Source organism: Equus przewalskii, chromosome 24, assembly GCF_037783145.1.
Source record: "Equus przewalskii isolate Varuska chromosome 24, EquPr2, whole genome shotgun sequence".
Taxonomy (NCBI): Eukaryota; Metazoa; Chordata; class Mammalia; order Perissodactyla; family Equidae; genus Equus; species Equus przewalskii.
The window spans coordinates 7,630,184-7,644,945 of record NC_091854.1 but is presented as its reverse complement, the minus strand read 5'-3'; the positions used below and the strand labels follow the sequence as shown (position 1 = coordinate 7,644,945).

Genomic DNA, 14,762 nt, shown 5'->3' with positions numbered 1-14,762 from the left:
TTATTTTCTGCTGTGACTTTCTAGTGTTTTTCATTCTATGGAATTTAGTGTATAACTATCAACCAGAACTGGAAAATGTGTAAATGTCTCTCTTTTAGGGGGTGGGGAGGAAGATTTGCCCTGAACTAAACATCTGTTGCTAATCTTCCTCTTTTTTTTTTTTTTTTTTGTTTGAGGAAGATTAGCCCTGAGCTAACGTCTGTGCCAGTCTTCCTCTGTTTTGTATGTGGGTTGCTGCCACAGCATGGCTGATGAGTGGTGTAGGTTCCTGCCAGGGCTCTGAACCTGCAAAGCTGGGCTGCTGAAGCAGAGCACACCAAACTTAACCACTGCACCATGGGGCCAGCCCAATAAACATCTCTTTTTATCTTTCAAAACCTACAGCGTTTCTATAATATGTTTTTTTGAGAAGCCAGTATAATGAAGTTTTCAAAAAAAGCTTTTTTTAAAAAGGATATATAAAAGTCACAGAAATGGAGCAGGCAGAAATCAAAATAATTCAGTAGGATGGCATTACCAAGTGTTTTTTTTTCTTTTTGCTACAGTCTCTTAACACTTGTAAAATAATGAGGGGGAAAAAAGACAAAGAAGATGGAAGAACTATATCAAATAAGATGTAGAGAAATTATGGAATTATAACCCTCTTCAGACGTGTGTGTATGTGTGGATACAAGCTTATACAAATATAAGCCTTTACTAGAGAATAAAACTTTCTGCCTTGAAAGTTACAAAGTATAAATACTCTGGGACATTTTGCTTTTCTGTTATGGTTATTTTGATTTTTCTTTTTTCCTTCTACAGTGGCCATTCTGGAGAAGAAGTTCAGTTATGTAGTAAGGCCATTAAAACATCAGATATTGACAAGCCTGGCCATTTTGAGAAGCATTATGAATCTAGTTCTTCTAGCACTCATAGTGATAGTAGCAGTGATAATGAGCAAGACTTTGTTTCCTCCATTCTACCAGGAAACAGACCAGATGCAACGGGTATAAGGCCACAGCTGCACAAAAAATGCATAATGAAAAAGAAAGCTGGTCAAAAAGCTCGCTCCAAACATGAAGACAAAGAACAGACAGTGATAGATGTCGCTGAACAGTTGGGCAGTTGCCAACTAGACAGTCAGGAGAAAGCTGTTGCTCGTCAACTTCCTTTACAAAAAGTCGATACTGAGATTCCTTCAAATAGTCCTTGGCAAGAAAAATTAGAAGCTTCAGAAGTTTCTGAAAATAAATGCAATAGTTCAAAAATAACTCTTGTAGGTATAAGTAAGAAAAGTGCTGAGCATTTTAAGAAGAAATTTGCCAAATCAAACCAAGTTTCTAGGTCAGCTTCAGTGCAGGTGTGTCCTGAAGTTGCAAAGGCAAACTTAGTTAAAGTCCTGAAGGAGACTTTGATTGAGTGGAAGACAGAAGAAACTCTGAGGTTTTTGTATGGCCCGAATTATGCTTCTGTGTGTCAGAAACCTTGTTCAGCTCCTCTGGTTAAAGAAGAAGAACTCGATGAAGATGACATAAACCCTGACCCGGATAGTCGTTCCTCTGCCTTGCAGGAGTCTCAGAACAGCTTGGATGAGTCTTTACCTTTTAGGGCCTCAGATACAGCCATTAAACCACTGCCAAGTTATGAGAACTTGAAAAAAGAAACTGAAACATTAAATCTAAGGATCAGAGAGTTTTATAGAGGACGGTATGTTTTGAATGAAGAAACCACCAAATCACAGGACTCTGAAGAGGTATGTCTTTATGATAATGAGTTTTCCATGTTGCTAACATACAGAACTCTCACCATAGCAAATCTTGGAGCAGGAAGAATATTGAAGAGATCATTGTTAAATTTGCAGAAGGTTTCTTTAGTCATTCGGTCTTTTGGTTTAAAATGCCATCTCCAGTATTGGCATTACTATTTGCCAGAGAAATTGAAGTTTGCCCCCAGAATATTTTCATAAATGTGTAACATTTTTCTGTAATGTAAAAATAGTCTAGAATTGTGGGACGAAGTTTGCCTTAAAACCTAGTTCTTCAAATAATAAGTAGACTCTCTCAAGAGGCTTGTTTTTCCTTTGTTAGGTACTTCAGATCTCTGTAGGTCTTTGTGTTTTATTTCCAGTGGGCCTGTATGCAGTGGGGTAGACTTACTAGTTGAATAGTAAAATATTTGGATAATGCTTGGGAAGCATGTCCATTTAAAATATTATAAATGAAAATAATATAGTAAAAGAGACTTACTGGGAAATATGGACAGAGAAGAAAATGGAAAGAGCACATTCAGGTAGACCTAGGTTCGAACATCTGCTCTGTCATTTTCAAGAGCTGTATAAAAAGTTAGTCTCTTGAGTCTGATTGCTCATCTGCAAATGGGACTATAAATAGCTTCCCTTGCTCAGTTTTTATGAGTTTTAAAGGTAAAGGATGTAAAGCGTTTATCACGGTGCCTGACGTATGATTGGGACTTAGTAAATAGTAGTTATAGGTAGAGACTGAATATATGCCACTGAGATTTAGCGAGGGTTCTTTCAGTATTTCTATTACCATTTTTGGTCATTGTGTAGTTTGGGAAATGAAGTCATTTGACATGAAGAGGAGTAGGTGATAACCTTGTTTTTACCACAAAAGTTTGTTATTAACACTTCTGGGTAAATGTGGCTCTAAATTTAAGAACACATTTGGAGGTTTAGAAAGAGGATGAAAGTGGAAATAGAGTAAACATTTAGAAATTTCTTACATTTCTACAGAATGTTACCTAGCCCAGCACTATGTTTGAAATCACTTCAACTCTATTATTAGACGGTATCCATAACTTGGAGAAACATTGATCTCTGTCACTCAGCTGCATAAACCTACCTTAATACATCACTTGTTTTATCATTTTTGTGCTTGTAAGCCTTAAGAAGGAAAAATTAACCCCTGAAATTTGACTGTTCCTCTGTTGCATAACGTTGTAAAACGTTTTCATTGCAGTGTAACACAGGTAGTAAATGTACAGCTCACTGAATTATCACAAATGAACATACCCACATAATCACTACCATGCCAAGAAACTCGAGCAAACCAGAAGCCCCACTATGTATCCTAATCATTACCTCTTTCCAAAATTAATGACTATTATGATAGCCTAGATTAATTTTGCCAATTTTGAACTGCATGTGAATAGACTCACAAGGTGTATATTCTTTGGTGTCCAGTTTGTTTCACACAACATTGTGTCCATGAGTCATTTGTGTTGTTGCATGTAGCTTTAGTTCATTCTTTCATTGCTGCATAGTATTCTAATATAGAAATGTACCACCATTTATTTATATTTAATGAGCATTTAGGCTGTTGCTGGGTTGGAGCTGTTAAGAACTTTCTTGTATATGTCTCTCTTCTAATATGCGTGCGTTTCTGTTGGGTATGCATCTAGGACTGAAATTTCTGGATCATAACGTATGCATAAATGCAACTATACTAGATGATGCTAAGCAGTTTTCCAAAATGGTTGTGCTAGTTTATTTGCCACTGCCACTGTATGAAACTTTCCATGACTCCACATTCTCACCTGTACTTGATATTGTTACTTTTCACCATTCTGGTAGTACTGCTTTTTGGTTATAATAGATTTGTCAGATGATTAATGAGTTAAGTACTGTTTCTTTTGCTTATTAACCATTTGGATAATTTCTTTTGTGAAGTGCCTATTCAAGTCTGTTTCCTATTTATCTATTGGAATATCCAGGGGTTTTTTCCTTACTGATTTGTAGGAATTCTTTACGTTTTCAGGATTCAAGCCTGTTTTTAGTTATGTGTATTGCAAATATCTTCTACTCGGAGTCTTGCCCTTTCACTTTCATTGATGGTGTCTTGAATCCAGTTTATTGTTTCCTTTAGTGACTTTAAGAAATCTGTGCTTAGTCCAGGTTATTTCATCTTCTAGAACCTTTGTTGTTTTTTCCTTTCATATTGAGAGCTGCAGTTGATCTGGGATTGATTTTTGCTTATGAGGAGGAGTATGGGTCAGATTTCATTGTTTACCTTTGGGGAAATGTATGCATATTAAAGTTTGAGAAGCACTGTTGATTTGGGGTTTGTTTGTTTTGGGTTTTTTTTTTTCGGTTTGCTCACTGCATCAGTTACTGAGAGAGGTGGGTCAAAATTTCTCATGATAATTATGGATTGATTATTTCTCCTAGTTTTGTGAATTTTACTTTTTTTATTTTAAGACCGTGTTATTGCGTCCATATGTAGGAATGTTATGTCTTCCTGGTAAATTGAAACCTCTTAGCACTATGGGGTAACCTTTCTCTACATGGTTTTTTGTTGTTGTTGTTTTTGTTTTGGTGAGGAAGATTCTCTCTGAGCTAACATCTGTTGCCAGTCTTCCTCTTTTTTCACTTGAGGAAGATTAGCCCTGAGCTAATATCTGTGCCAGTCTTCCTGCATTTTTTATGTGGGTTGCTGCCACAGCATGGCTGACGAGTGGTATATGTCCACGCCCGGGATCTGAAGCTGTGAACCCCAGCTGCCAAAGCAGAGTGTGCCAGACTTGACCACTACACCAGGGAGCTAGCCCCACTAGCATTCTTTTATTAGTCTTTTCAAAGACTCTCTTTTTTTGTCTAGGCTGATAATCTTTGTCCTTTATGTCAAGGATTTAGTCTATTTACATTTAATGTCATAATTGATTTATTTGGGTTTAAATCTACCCTTTCACTTGTTGATTTCTGCATGTTTCACCTGTTTTATGTTTCCCTTTCTTTTCTTACTTTGGATTAAATATCATCATTCCTTTTTTTATCCTCTATTAGCTTGTTTTTATACATTCTTTTACTAATTGTTAAGTGGTTACCCTAAGGGTTAAAACCTGAATCTTTATCCTATTAAAGTCTAATATAAGTTAGTACTTTTATTGCTTCCTGGACAATTAGTACCTCAGAAACTTTAATTCCATTTCCCCCCTCTTTACTTTTGTCCTCTTGTTGTGTATTTTTATTCTCTCTATATTTTAAATCCTAGAAGATTATTTATAGTCAATATTCGGTTGGATTTCTCCAATTAATTACTCTTTCATTGTTTGTCATTCCTTCTTGCATCTCCATTATTCCACCTGGGATCATTTGCCTTGGGCCTGAAGAATATCCTTTATTTCTATTAGTGCCAGTTTGCTAGTGATGAATTTTCTCAGTTTTCGTTTGTCAAAAAATTCTTTATGTTACTTTCACTTTTGAAAGATATTTTCCTGGGTGTTGAATTCTAGATTAGCGGTTATTTTCTTTCAGCTCATTGAAAATATTCCCTTGTCTTGTGGCTTCCATTTATTTCTCTTATTGTTGAGTCTTTGAAAATATTGTGTTTTCTTCCTTTAGCTACTTTTAAGACTTTTTTAATCTTTGGTTGCCATCAGTTTTAGAATGCTTTGCCTAGGTGTGATTATATTTGTATTTATTCTTTTGGTTGTTGTGATACTTAAATCTGTAACTTGATCTTTCATCAGTTTTGAGATATTCTCAATTATTATCTATACCAATATTGCTTCTGTCCCATTCTCCCTTTCCTCTCTGTCTGGTACTCCAATTACAGATATGTTAGTCTTTGTCACTGTGTCTTTTATGTTCTTCTGTGCTTTGTGTTGTTGGGGGTGGGGGAGGGGGTGTTGGGTGAGACTGTGCTCCATCCTGGATACGTTCCAAGTCAGTATTCTTTCTTCAGTCATTTCTGCTATATTATTAAATCTATCCATGAGTTCTTACTTTTAAATACTATATTTTTCAGTTCTGAGGTTTTCATTAGGTTCTTTTATATTGTTTCCAGTTCTCTGCTAAAATTTTCAATCTTGTCATTTTTCTTTGAATATTTTCTACACAGTTATTTTAAGTAAAGCCAATAACTTCATTATCTCAGTTCGCTAGAGGTTGATTTCTATAGGCTCATGTTTCAGATTTTGATTATATTGTCTTCTTTTATTATTATTAAGTGGCACATATTGTATATTAAAAATTACAAGATAACTTGAGACCCAGGCTTGTGTTATCTTCCTCTAGGACAGATTTATGTTTGCTTCTGGGAGAAGGTTTGCAGCAGCCCCGAATCACCTTAATCTAATCAGGGATTAAGATGATTTGAAGCTGGGCTTCAGCCCCTGTAAGAGCTGGTCTGTTTCCTCTTCATTCTTTTTTTTTTTTTTTTTTTTAAAGATTTTATTTTTTTCCTTTTTCTCCCCAAAGCCCCCCGGTACATAGTTGTGTATTCTTCGTTGTGGGTTCTTCTAGTTGTGGCATGTGGGACGCTGCCTCAGCGTGGTCTGATGAGCAGTGCCATGTCCGCGCCCAGGATTCGAACCAACGAAACACTGGGCCGCCTGCAGCGGAGCGCGCGAACTTAACCACTCGGCCACGGGGCCAGCCCCTTTCCTCTTCATTCTTACTCCTAGAGTGTGGTCCCTCTAAGTCTTGGTCTCAAGCTTGGGGAGGGTTGCCAGTACATTATTGGCATGCCCCCAAATCTAATGTTTATCAGAAAAACAGTGCTGACGTTCTCTGGATCTAAATTGCCTCTTCTGGAATTAGTCATTGCCCTCTCTGGAATTACCTTCTCCAGAATCTCAGGCAGTAATTCTTCACTGCCTTGTTAGCTCTCTGATACTTTCAAACAAATGTGGGTTTTTTCCCAGCTTTTTCGGTTCTGTGCAGGAGAGGTGGCTTGTATTATCTTGTCTGCCATTTCTAGCAGTGGAATTCCCCATAATATGCTTATAGTATTTGCTAATTTTAGTCTTTTAATCTCCTACATTTGTATAGCATTTAGCAGTTTATGAAGTCCTTTTGTATACATTTTCTTGCTTAATACAGAAGGGATTAGTATCCCTATTATACGGGTGAGAAAACACTCTCAAAAGAGGGCAAATGACTCATGTAAATTCAGTCAGCCTAATGACTGAACTGATACTTATATTTAAATGTTCTCATTCCCGACTCTAGTTTTTGTTCCACCATACAACAAGTGTAAACTTTTGTGTTTTAATGTTTATTGTTCTTATCAAAAAAGAATGTGACTTTATGATTTTTGTTTTGCTTTGTTTAAAAATGTGTTTCAGCACGATCCCTCCTTTCCACTGATAGATTCAAGTTCTCAGAACCAAATTAGAAAACGCATCGTACTTGAAAAATTGAGTAAAGTGTAAGTATGTAATTGTCATCCCACTTTTATAACATTTTAAAATTAACTTCGTATTTGTGGGTTCATAATTTATAGGTGTTATTCTTGACCTTGAACAGTTTGAAAAATAATATGAAAAGTTTACATGGATTTCTTCACCTGAGAAATTTAGATTTTTAAGGTATCCTACCAAGGAAATATTGAAATTAAGTTTTGTGTAGAAGACACAGAGGCACATAATAAAGAGGAAGGTTGAGCTTCTGGAAGTAGAAAACCAAACTTAGTAATCCAGTGAAGTCAGGGAAAAAATACCAAAGCTAGACCGATTTTAATACTGATTTGTGGTAAATGTGTCATATCAGGTTCACATGTGAATAAGACCTTATACAGTTTTAACGGTCTGTTAACTCACTCTCCATACTTATTCACAAAACCATTTCACACTCAGCAACTTGAGTTTTTGTTCAACTCAACTTTGCACTTTAGTTTGAAGCTTCCCGTGGTGGAAATTATTATTCTTGTAATTAGCCCAGTCATAAATGACATTTAAAAATTGCAATCTTGGTTTCTCTTTCAAAAGGAGCTTGAAAATCTTTTTTTCCAGAAGTGTGAAGACTGTCTTGAACTTTTCAACTTGCATTTTCTTTCTTTAGCTGAAAAGATGGAAAGATGTTTTTCAGTCATTGTTTGAGGTGTTGTGCATATGGAGAAGTCTTAAGTTTGTAGTAATTCAAAATAAGAAAAACATTTTCTGGAAGTCATAATATTTTGAGCAGCTTACTCCTCTGTTTATTTTATATAAATGTTTAAGTTCATATTTATTGAGTTCCAGTTTTATGTTAGACTCTTCATCTATAATAAATCTGTTATTAGTTTCGCCATTAATCTGCCCATCATGTTTGTACATTTGTTTCTGATAAGTATTAGGTTAGAAAACAGTCTGAGTCACCACCTATCTGATTCGTAGGACAAGAGGATATCAGTCCTTGACTTTAGTTACATAGGTTTTGAAAGTTGAGATAGATTATCTATACTAGTATGTAATCAGTAGATTGGTATTTATCTCAAAATAGTTTTTTAGACTTTTTAGCTAATGAAAGTACCCAGTTTTACGTTTAAGACCACATAGGCATGTGCTTGAAGGAATTCTGTTCCCTGTGGGTTTGGGCTGCAAAAGAAAATACCAAAAGGAACTCTGCTAGAAGACCAAATTATTGATATTAGCACAAGAATTAAATTTGAGAAGTGGAATAACTTAAAGAAAAAGAAGCACAAAGAACACTGAAAACAAAATAATTATCGTGACATAGGGGTTTTGTTGGTTGGTTGGTTGTTTATGAAGGTAGTTGAGTTTTTTTCTCATTATAGAAGTAACACCTGATTATAAAAGTAAGACCTTTTTTGGTTTCTGATTGGAACAAACCAGTTGTAAAAAGAGTTTTTTAAGATAATCTAATAAAATGAATATATACTGGATAGTAGATGATATTAAGCAATTATTGTTAATTTGGTTAGATGTAATTTTATTGCAGTTACGTAAGAAAATGCCCTTGTATTTAGAGATACATAAGGAAATAGGAGTCAAATGACATGATGTCAGGGATTTACTCTATAATATTACTGCAAAAAAAGGGAGGAAGGAAAAATGAAGCAAATATAATAAAATATTGGGAGATTGAATCTGGGAATAGATATATGGCGTTATTATTGTTATTCCCTCTATTTTGGAACATGTCTAAAACTTGAGTAATAAGTTAAAAAAAAGTTATAAATACTGATTGCGGAAGATTTAGGCAGTGCAAAATGGTATAAAGAAGGAAGTGACAATCACCTATAATCCCACCACTCAACAATAACTAATATTAATATTTTGATGTTTATCCCTGACATATGTGATATATGTGGTGTATGTATTTTCATTCCCTTTCGTTCTCTCCATTGTAGTATATACTCAGAAGGAATGAAATATGTTTGATTTATACTATGTACCATATACAATAGCATTATATAATATGTATGTTTTTATAAAAATGGCCCAGTACTACATATGCATTTTTCACTTAATATTTATCATGAATATCTTTCCATATTAATATAGATTCACATTATCATTTTAAAGGTTTTATTATATTCCATTACATGGGTATATCATAGTTTATTTAGCCAATCACCTATTGATGGGCATTTGTTTCCGTTTTTTTACTACTAAAAATATTTCTGAAACAAGCATCTTTTTTATGTTTATCTGATTATTTCTTTAGGATAAATTTTTTCATAGTAAAACTATTGGGTCAAAGAGTATCTATCCACATTTAAAGTATTAATATATATTGTCAAATTGCTCTTGAAATGTACCAGTTTTTACTCCCACCATAAGGATTTAATAAGGAGATACATGTCACGCTCCCATATTGGACGATTTCGGGGGCAGTTTCTCTGGCCTTGTGTTCTCTCCATTTAGTCTAATATTTGAAAGTAAAGACGTAAGAAAAACTAGAGACAAGAATATAGATAGCCAAAATGATATTTTTACATTTCAGTGCCTCACACTGTAGCACAGACTAAAAAGTGGAGGGTGGGGTTATGAAATGTTTCCTTATGGCTTCTCACCAGTCATAAGCTAGCTTAACTGCCTCCACCTAAGTGCCATTATTCCCTATGGAAAATCCAGACTTAGGCAAGGTCCAAAAAAGATTATCTATATTAATTAAATTATATTTCTAAAGAAATGTAATATTTTATTTTCAGATTGCCTGGACTTTTGGGACCTCTTGAGATTACATTAGGAGATATTTACACACAACTTAAAAATCTTGTTCGAACTTTCAGGTTAGTGTTAATGTTATAATTTCCCTTCTCAATTATTTTGACTTTATGTGATTGCCTTGCAGAATCCATGGGTAGACTAAGGCATGAAAAAAATAAGTGACTTACCTTCAGTGTCTTAGACCTAAATACAGTATTCTATTTTCTCCTCCGCTAAACAACATTACTTTTATCTTTTGTGAAATGTAATGCCTTATTTGCTCAAACCGTGATATATTTAGCTTTGGATAGTTTATTTACAGAATAGCCTAAAATTAGGAAGGAGAATGATATCTGAGACAAAAAGGTGGTTAGCTGGTAACATCTTGGATTTTAGTGAATTGGTAAATATATATCAGGTGACCGGCACTGTGCTAGGCATTGTGGGCAACATGAAAGAAGCATGATGCCCACCCTCAAGGAGGAACTCTCCTGTGAAAAGATAAGGTGAGCACAGTGAACAGTACGAAACAGTGGGTAGTTTAATATTGAATTGTGTGGAACAGATTTGAAGCAATAAGAAGTACAGAGAAAGGGAAACAAGAGAGTATCACTTGTGAAGTGGAGCAGTTGGGATTTTTCTAAAACTGTCAAGAATATTCAGCCAGGCCGACCCCAGGTTCTCTACCAAGAAGGATATGGATAGGCCTCCAAGTACGTTATAACTAGAGGTGTACCAAATACACATTTTGGCCAAAAGCCAATGACCAAATATTAAAGTCAATATTTCCTGTGGCTCAAGCCGGATAGCACCAACATAGAATGAACTTCTAGGGCAGAAGAATCATTTCATCCAAAAAATTAATTATTATTGTAGTTTATGGTTGTCAGGAGTAGTAGTAAGATTTTAAACGTTTAAAATTATAGTACAGGAACGATTTCTTGGCACTGTCAGCTGTTAGCTTTCTCTTGCAGTCACTGTACTGCATGTCAGTAATACCACATAGACATTCACTTTCAATTAGCACATTTAAAAACATCGCTAACTCTTCTGTGTGCCACAGAGTAATTCAGGAAAACATCGTTCAATAAGGTATTTACTAAAAGGAAGTAGGAATCATTTTTTCCAGTATATAATGTTCTTGAGAAAATAATCTGTTTAATATGTTCAGTATTTGTGTTACTCTATTTTGCTAAATGATTGAAAATTTTACTAATTGTTTTATACATAAAATTTATAGTTTTCACAGGCATCATTAATTACTGCAGCATTTTATTTTTCTATTGACTGATAAAACAGGTACATAAGGACACTTTCACTCCATTTCATCTAGAATGTTTATATTTGAAAGTCAGTGTTCAGGTAATGGTAAATCTGAGTGACATGATTGTTCTAATTACTAAGATTGTTACACTCATTAGATATCACGCAAACCATGCAATCACAAGGTCATTGATCACACACAAGTTTAGGAATGCCAGAAATGATGCTCAGATTGGCTTAGGCCTTTGGAAGGCTGAGTATATTCTTTGCCAAAAAAGAGGGTTTGTGCCAAAAACCGAGACCAGAGTTGAACTTCTCTGCATCCCTGTTAGTGATGAAGAGAGAGACCCTTGTTTTTTAGGTGCTCTATCCTGTACCTATCACAGAACCATGCATCCAAAAGAAAAGTGTTTTTCAGCTGTCTATCTATACTGATGATAAAGATTGAATAGATATACAGAATGTGGTAGCACTGAAATTTAGGATTTGTTCAGGATTTATCAGGAAGTGAATATCATATTAACAGAAAGGTTAGCTGAGGGACGATGAAGACTGAGTCCTGCTCTGTTTCATTGATTTTTAAAGGACTTGCCATTCAGTTTTTTGCAGACAATGTTTATTTAATCACCATTCTGAGCAAACCAGTAAAGTTCACTGAAGACATATCAGAAAAGATATTAAAATAAGACTTTTGATCTTGAAGACAAATATGAATTCTGTACTCTTTTTACTCTGCTCATTTAGAATAGATTAGCAAATAATTTTACTTTGTATTTTTTCTAGAGCTATTTTTCTGTTGATCCAATTGGATTTTTTTTAACTATTCTGAGATTCTCAAAACTTAGCAGAAACCCATTGGAAAGAAATATTAGGCTACAACTGCAAGATTGCCCTATTTCATATACCCCAGGAACTTAGGTATTTCAGGTTTGAAATCACTGTCCAGGTTTTTATTTTTAATCTTTTGAAGCAACCCTGGTAATAATGTTGGTCCCTGTCTATACATATAGTCAGAATAGTACTTACTGTATGCCAGGCTGTATTGGCACTTTCCATATGTTATCTCATTTAATTTCCAAAAAATAGCGGTATTATCTTCATTTTACAGATGAGGGATGAGAATTTAGGTAATCTCTTAAATCACACAACTAGTACTTGGGTTTAGACTCCAAGTCTAAGTCAAGTGGATAGATCTTAAGTGTTCTCACCACACACACAAAAAGAAAGGAAATAGTAACATTCTGTGAGGTTTTGGATATGTTAATTAGCTTGAATGTCGTGATCATTTCACAGGGTATACATAAATCAAAACATCAGATTATACACCTTAAATATATAACTACTGTGTGAGTTATACCTGAGTAAAGCTGAAAAATTTTTTTTAAAAACAACTACCATCGATTGTCCTAGTAGTCGTTAGTGTCAAAAATGTAAAAAAAGGTGTCATTTCATTTATCATCCCTCTAGACCCCAAGTAAGAACTCTACTTCAACGGGTTCTGTTACCTATGAAACTAAGCCTCTGTGACACCTAAGCAGGCAAGAGGCAGTGTACTTCAGGCCTGTTAAGGGGTAGCTAACAGACCAGATACGAGGAGACATTCAAATGTCGTTTTCCTTTTATATTTAAAACTATTATTTTATCACCTTTTTCTGTCATTCCTATTGTGTAAGTGTAAGTCCTTTCCAGTTACTTTCTTCATTATTTACATTAAATTAAAGCCTAGATGAAATGACGTGTCTGAGATTTGCTTCAAAATTATCCAGGTTAGGGTGATGTTGAATATGGGGTTGTAGAGATGAAATATGATTGACCAGGAGTTAATAATTGTCTAAGTTGTGGTGATGTGATCAATATGTGGGAGTTTATTTTATATTCTCTCTATTTCTATATATGTTTGAAATTTATTAAAAAGTTTGAGGAAAGTAAGCCAGAAAATTATGCATTATTTTGGGGATGTTATAAAAATGTTGATGTTAATGTTATTTTTGAGAATCTTTACTCTTTAGCACCTGCAGGTCAAAGTTTATAGCTTTAATAAAAAATTCTTAAATTGGCTTTGCTGCTTTTTAGAAAAGTGTCAGTTACTTACAGAATGACCTCTGGTAAGATGACTCATTTAGGGTCTTCAGATTCTGGCAGGACAACTTCAGCAGGTGTGTGACTATTTGTAGGCCAGGGCTTCTAGGTGAAGTCTCTGAAAAAAAATGCCATGTTGACAACAGTGATGTGTGTTGAAAGATCTTTTCAATCAATACTGGCAGTGGAAAAGAGTTGACATAAATAACCATATCTTTCTCTTTGAAATGATGATCAATAATAGGAACTTGTAGAACAGCAATTCTCAAGCCACTTGTGCCTCATCATTACCTGGGGAGCTTTTAACAACTACAGACGCCTGGCTGCACCCCTAGAGATTGAGTTTCGTTTGGTTAGGGTTGGGCCCAGACATTAGTATTTTTCAAAAGCCCCCCCAGGTGATTCTAATGTGCAGCTAGAGTTGAGAGCCTGTTAGAATTGAAACATAAAGCAGCTTTTTCAGCTCTTTGAGGAATCTTTCCCCAGTGAATAGAGCTGTCCTTTTCACTGAATTGCATCACAGTCGTTTATCTGGAATGTTACATTGATTTACCTGGCATAGTGGTTCCATCAGAAGTTGCTTGGTAATGATTCACTGTCGTTGGTGTCAAGATATTTTTCTGAATCCAATTTGAATTAAAATTGTATTTTGACACAAAAGCCTTTTTAAAATTTCATCAGTGATGAATCAAGGTATTTTTCTCAATCTATTGTATTTCAATTTTTATTTCAGAACTTTATACTTTTTAAATGTTTTCCTGCAAATATTACTATTTTCCTTTTTTAATTATCACTCGGATAATAGTAAATATATTGTTAGCATCTGTGCTTGAAATTATCTTTACTCAGAAAAAGGAAAAATATGAGGGCAGGTAAAATTTTGCCATTCTGCCACTAGAAGTACTTTGAAGTGAAAGCAAAGAGCTTGTCATGTTTCCCCAGTGCCTGAAACAGTGGTATAGAGCAGGCACTCTGTCCATTTTTTGCTGAATGAGTAAATGAATTCATGAAATCTTAAATTTGCTTTAACTTTGGGAGATTTGAGTACAATAGAAAAAGAAGTTCTATTTAACTGTTTTTGCCATTATTTTTCTTACATGCTTATCCTTCTTTGACTGTTTTTGGTGGTGTGCTAGATTCTGTTTTAGTTGTTATAGATAAAGCAGTGAACAGACAAAAACTTCTCTCATGGAACTGTTCTCATAGAGAGGATCTGTAAGGTTTTAAAAACAATATATGTATTATTATTATGTGGTGATATGCCCTTTCCCCTTTCCCAGTTCTTTCTCCTCCTTTTCAGCCCAAGAGCAGGGAAAGGGGATGGTACTGAGGAAGGAGGAAGTAGTGACTTTAAATAGGCTAGTCAGGGAAGACCTCATTGAGAAGATGCCATTTGTATAAAGCTCTAAAAGTTTGTGAGGGAGCAAGCCATGTTGCTGTCTGTGAAAATATATCAGACAGGGAACAGCAAGTACAAAGGCTCTGAAACAGGAACAGGCCTGGCGTGTTCACAGAATATTAAGGATGCTGGTGAGGCAGGAGAAATG

The 14,762-nt window shown here is 35.0% G+C and overlaps 1 protein-coding gene and 1 long non-coding RNA gene across 8 annotated transcripts in view; one reads left to right on the top strand and one right to left on the bottom strand.

Annotated features, from left to right (window-relative positions):
- RPAP2 (RNA polymerase II associated protein 2) overlaps positions 1-14,762 on the top strand; it is a 72,324-nt gene that overhangs the window by 20,777 nt on the left and 36,785 nt on the right. For all 7 annotated transcript variants that reach the window (XM_070592665.1, XM_070592667.1, XM_070592669.1 and 4 more), the window contains 3 exons: positions 802-1,732; positions 7,066-7,148; positions 9,876-9,956. In XM_070592665.1, the coding sequence (XP_070448766.1) occupies positions 802-1,732; positions 7,066-7,148; positions 9,876-9,956 (1,095 nt within the window). The remainder of the gene's footprint in view (positions 1-801; positions 1,733-7,065; positions 7,149-9,875; positions 9,957-14,762) is intronic.
- Positions 7,425-13,708, bottom strand: LOC139079180 (uncharacterized). The gene is made up of 3 exons (XR_011532549.1): positions 13,507-13,708; positions 13,229-13,333; positions 7,425-7,780 (listed from the first exon to the last, which is right to left on the bottom strand). It is a non-coding gene; the product is annotated as an uncharacterized lncRNA (long non-coding RNA).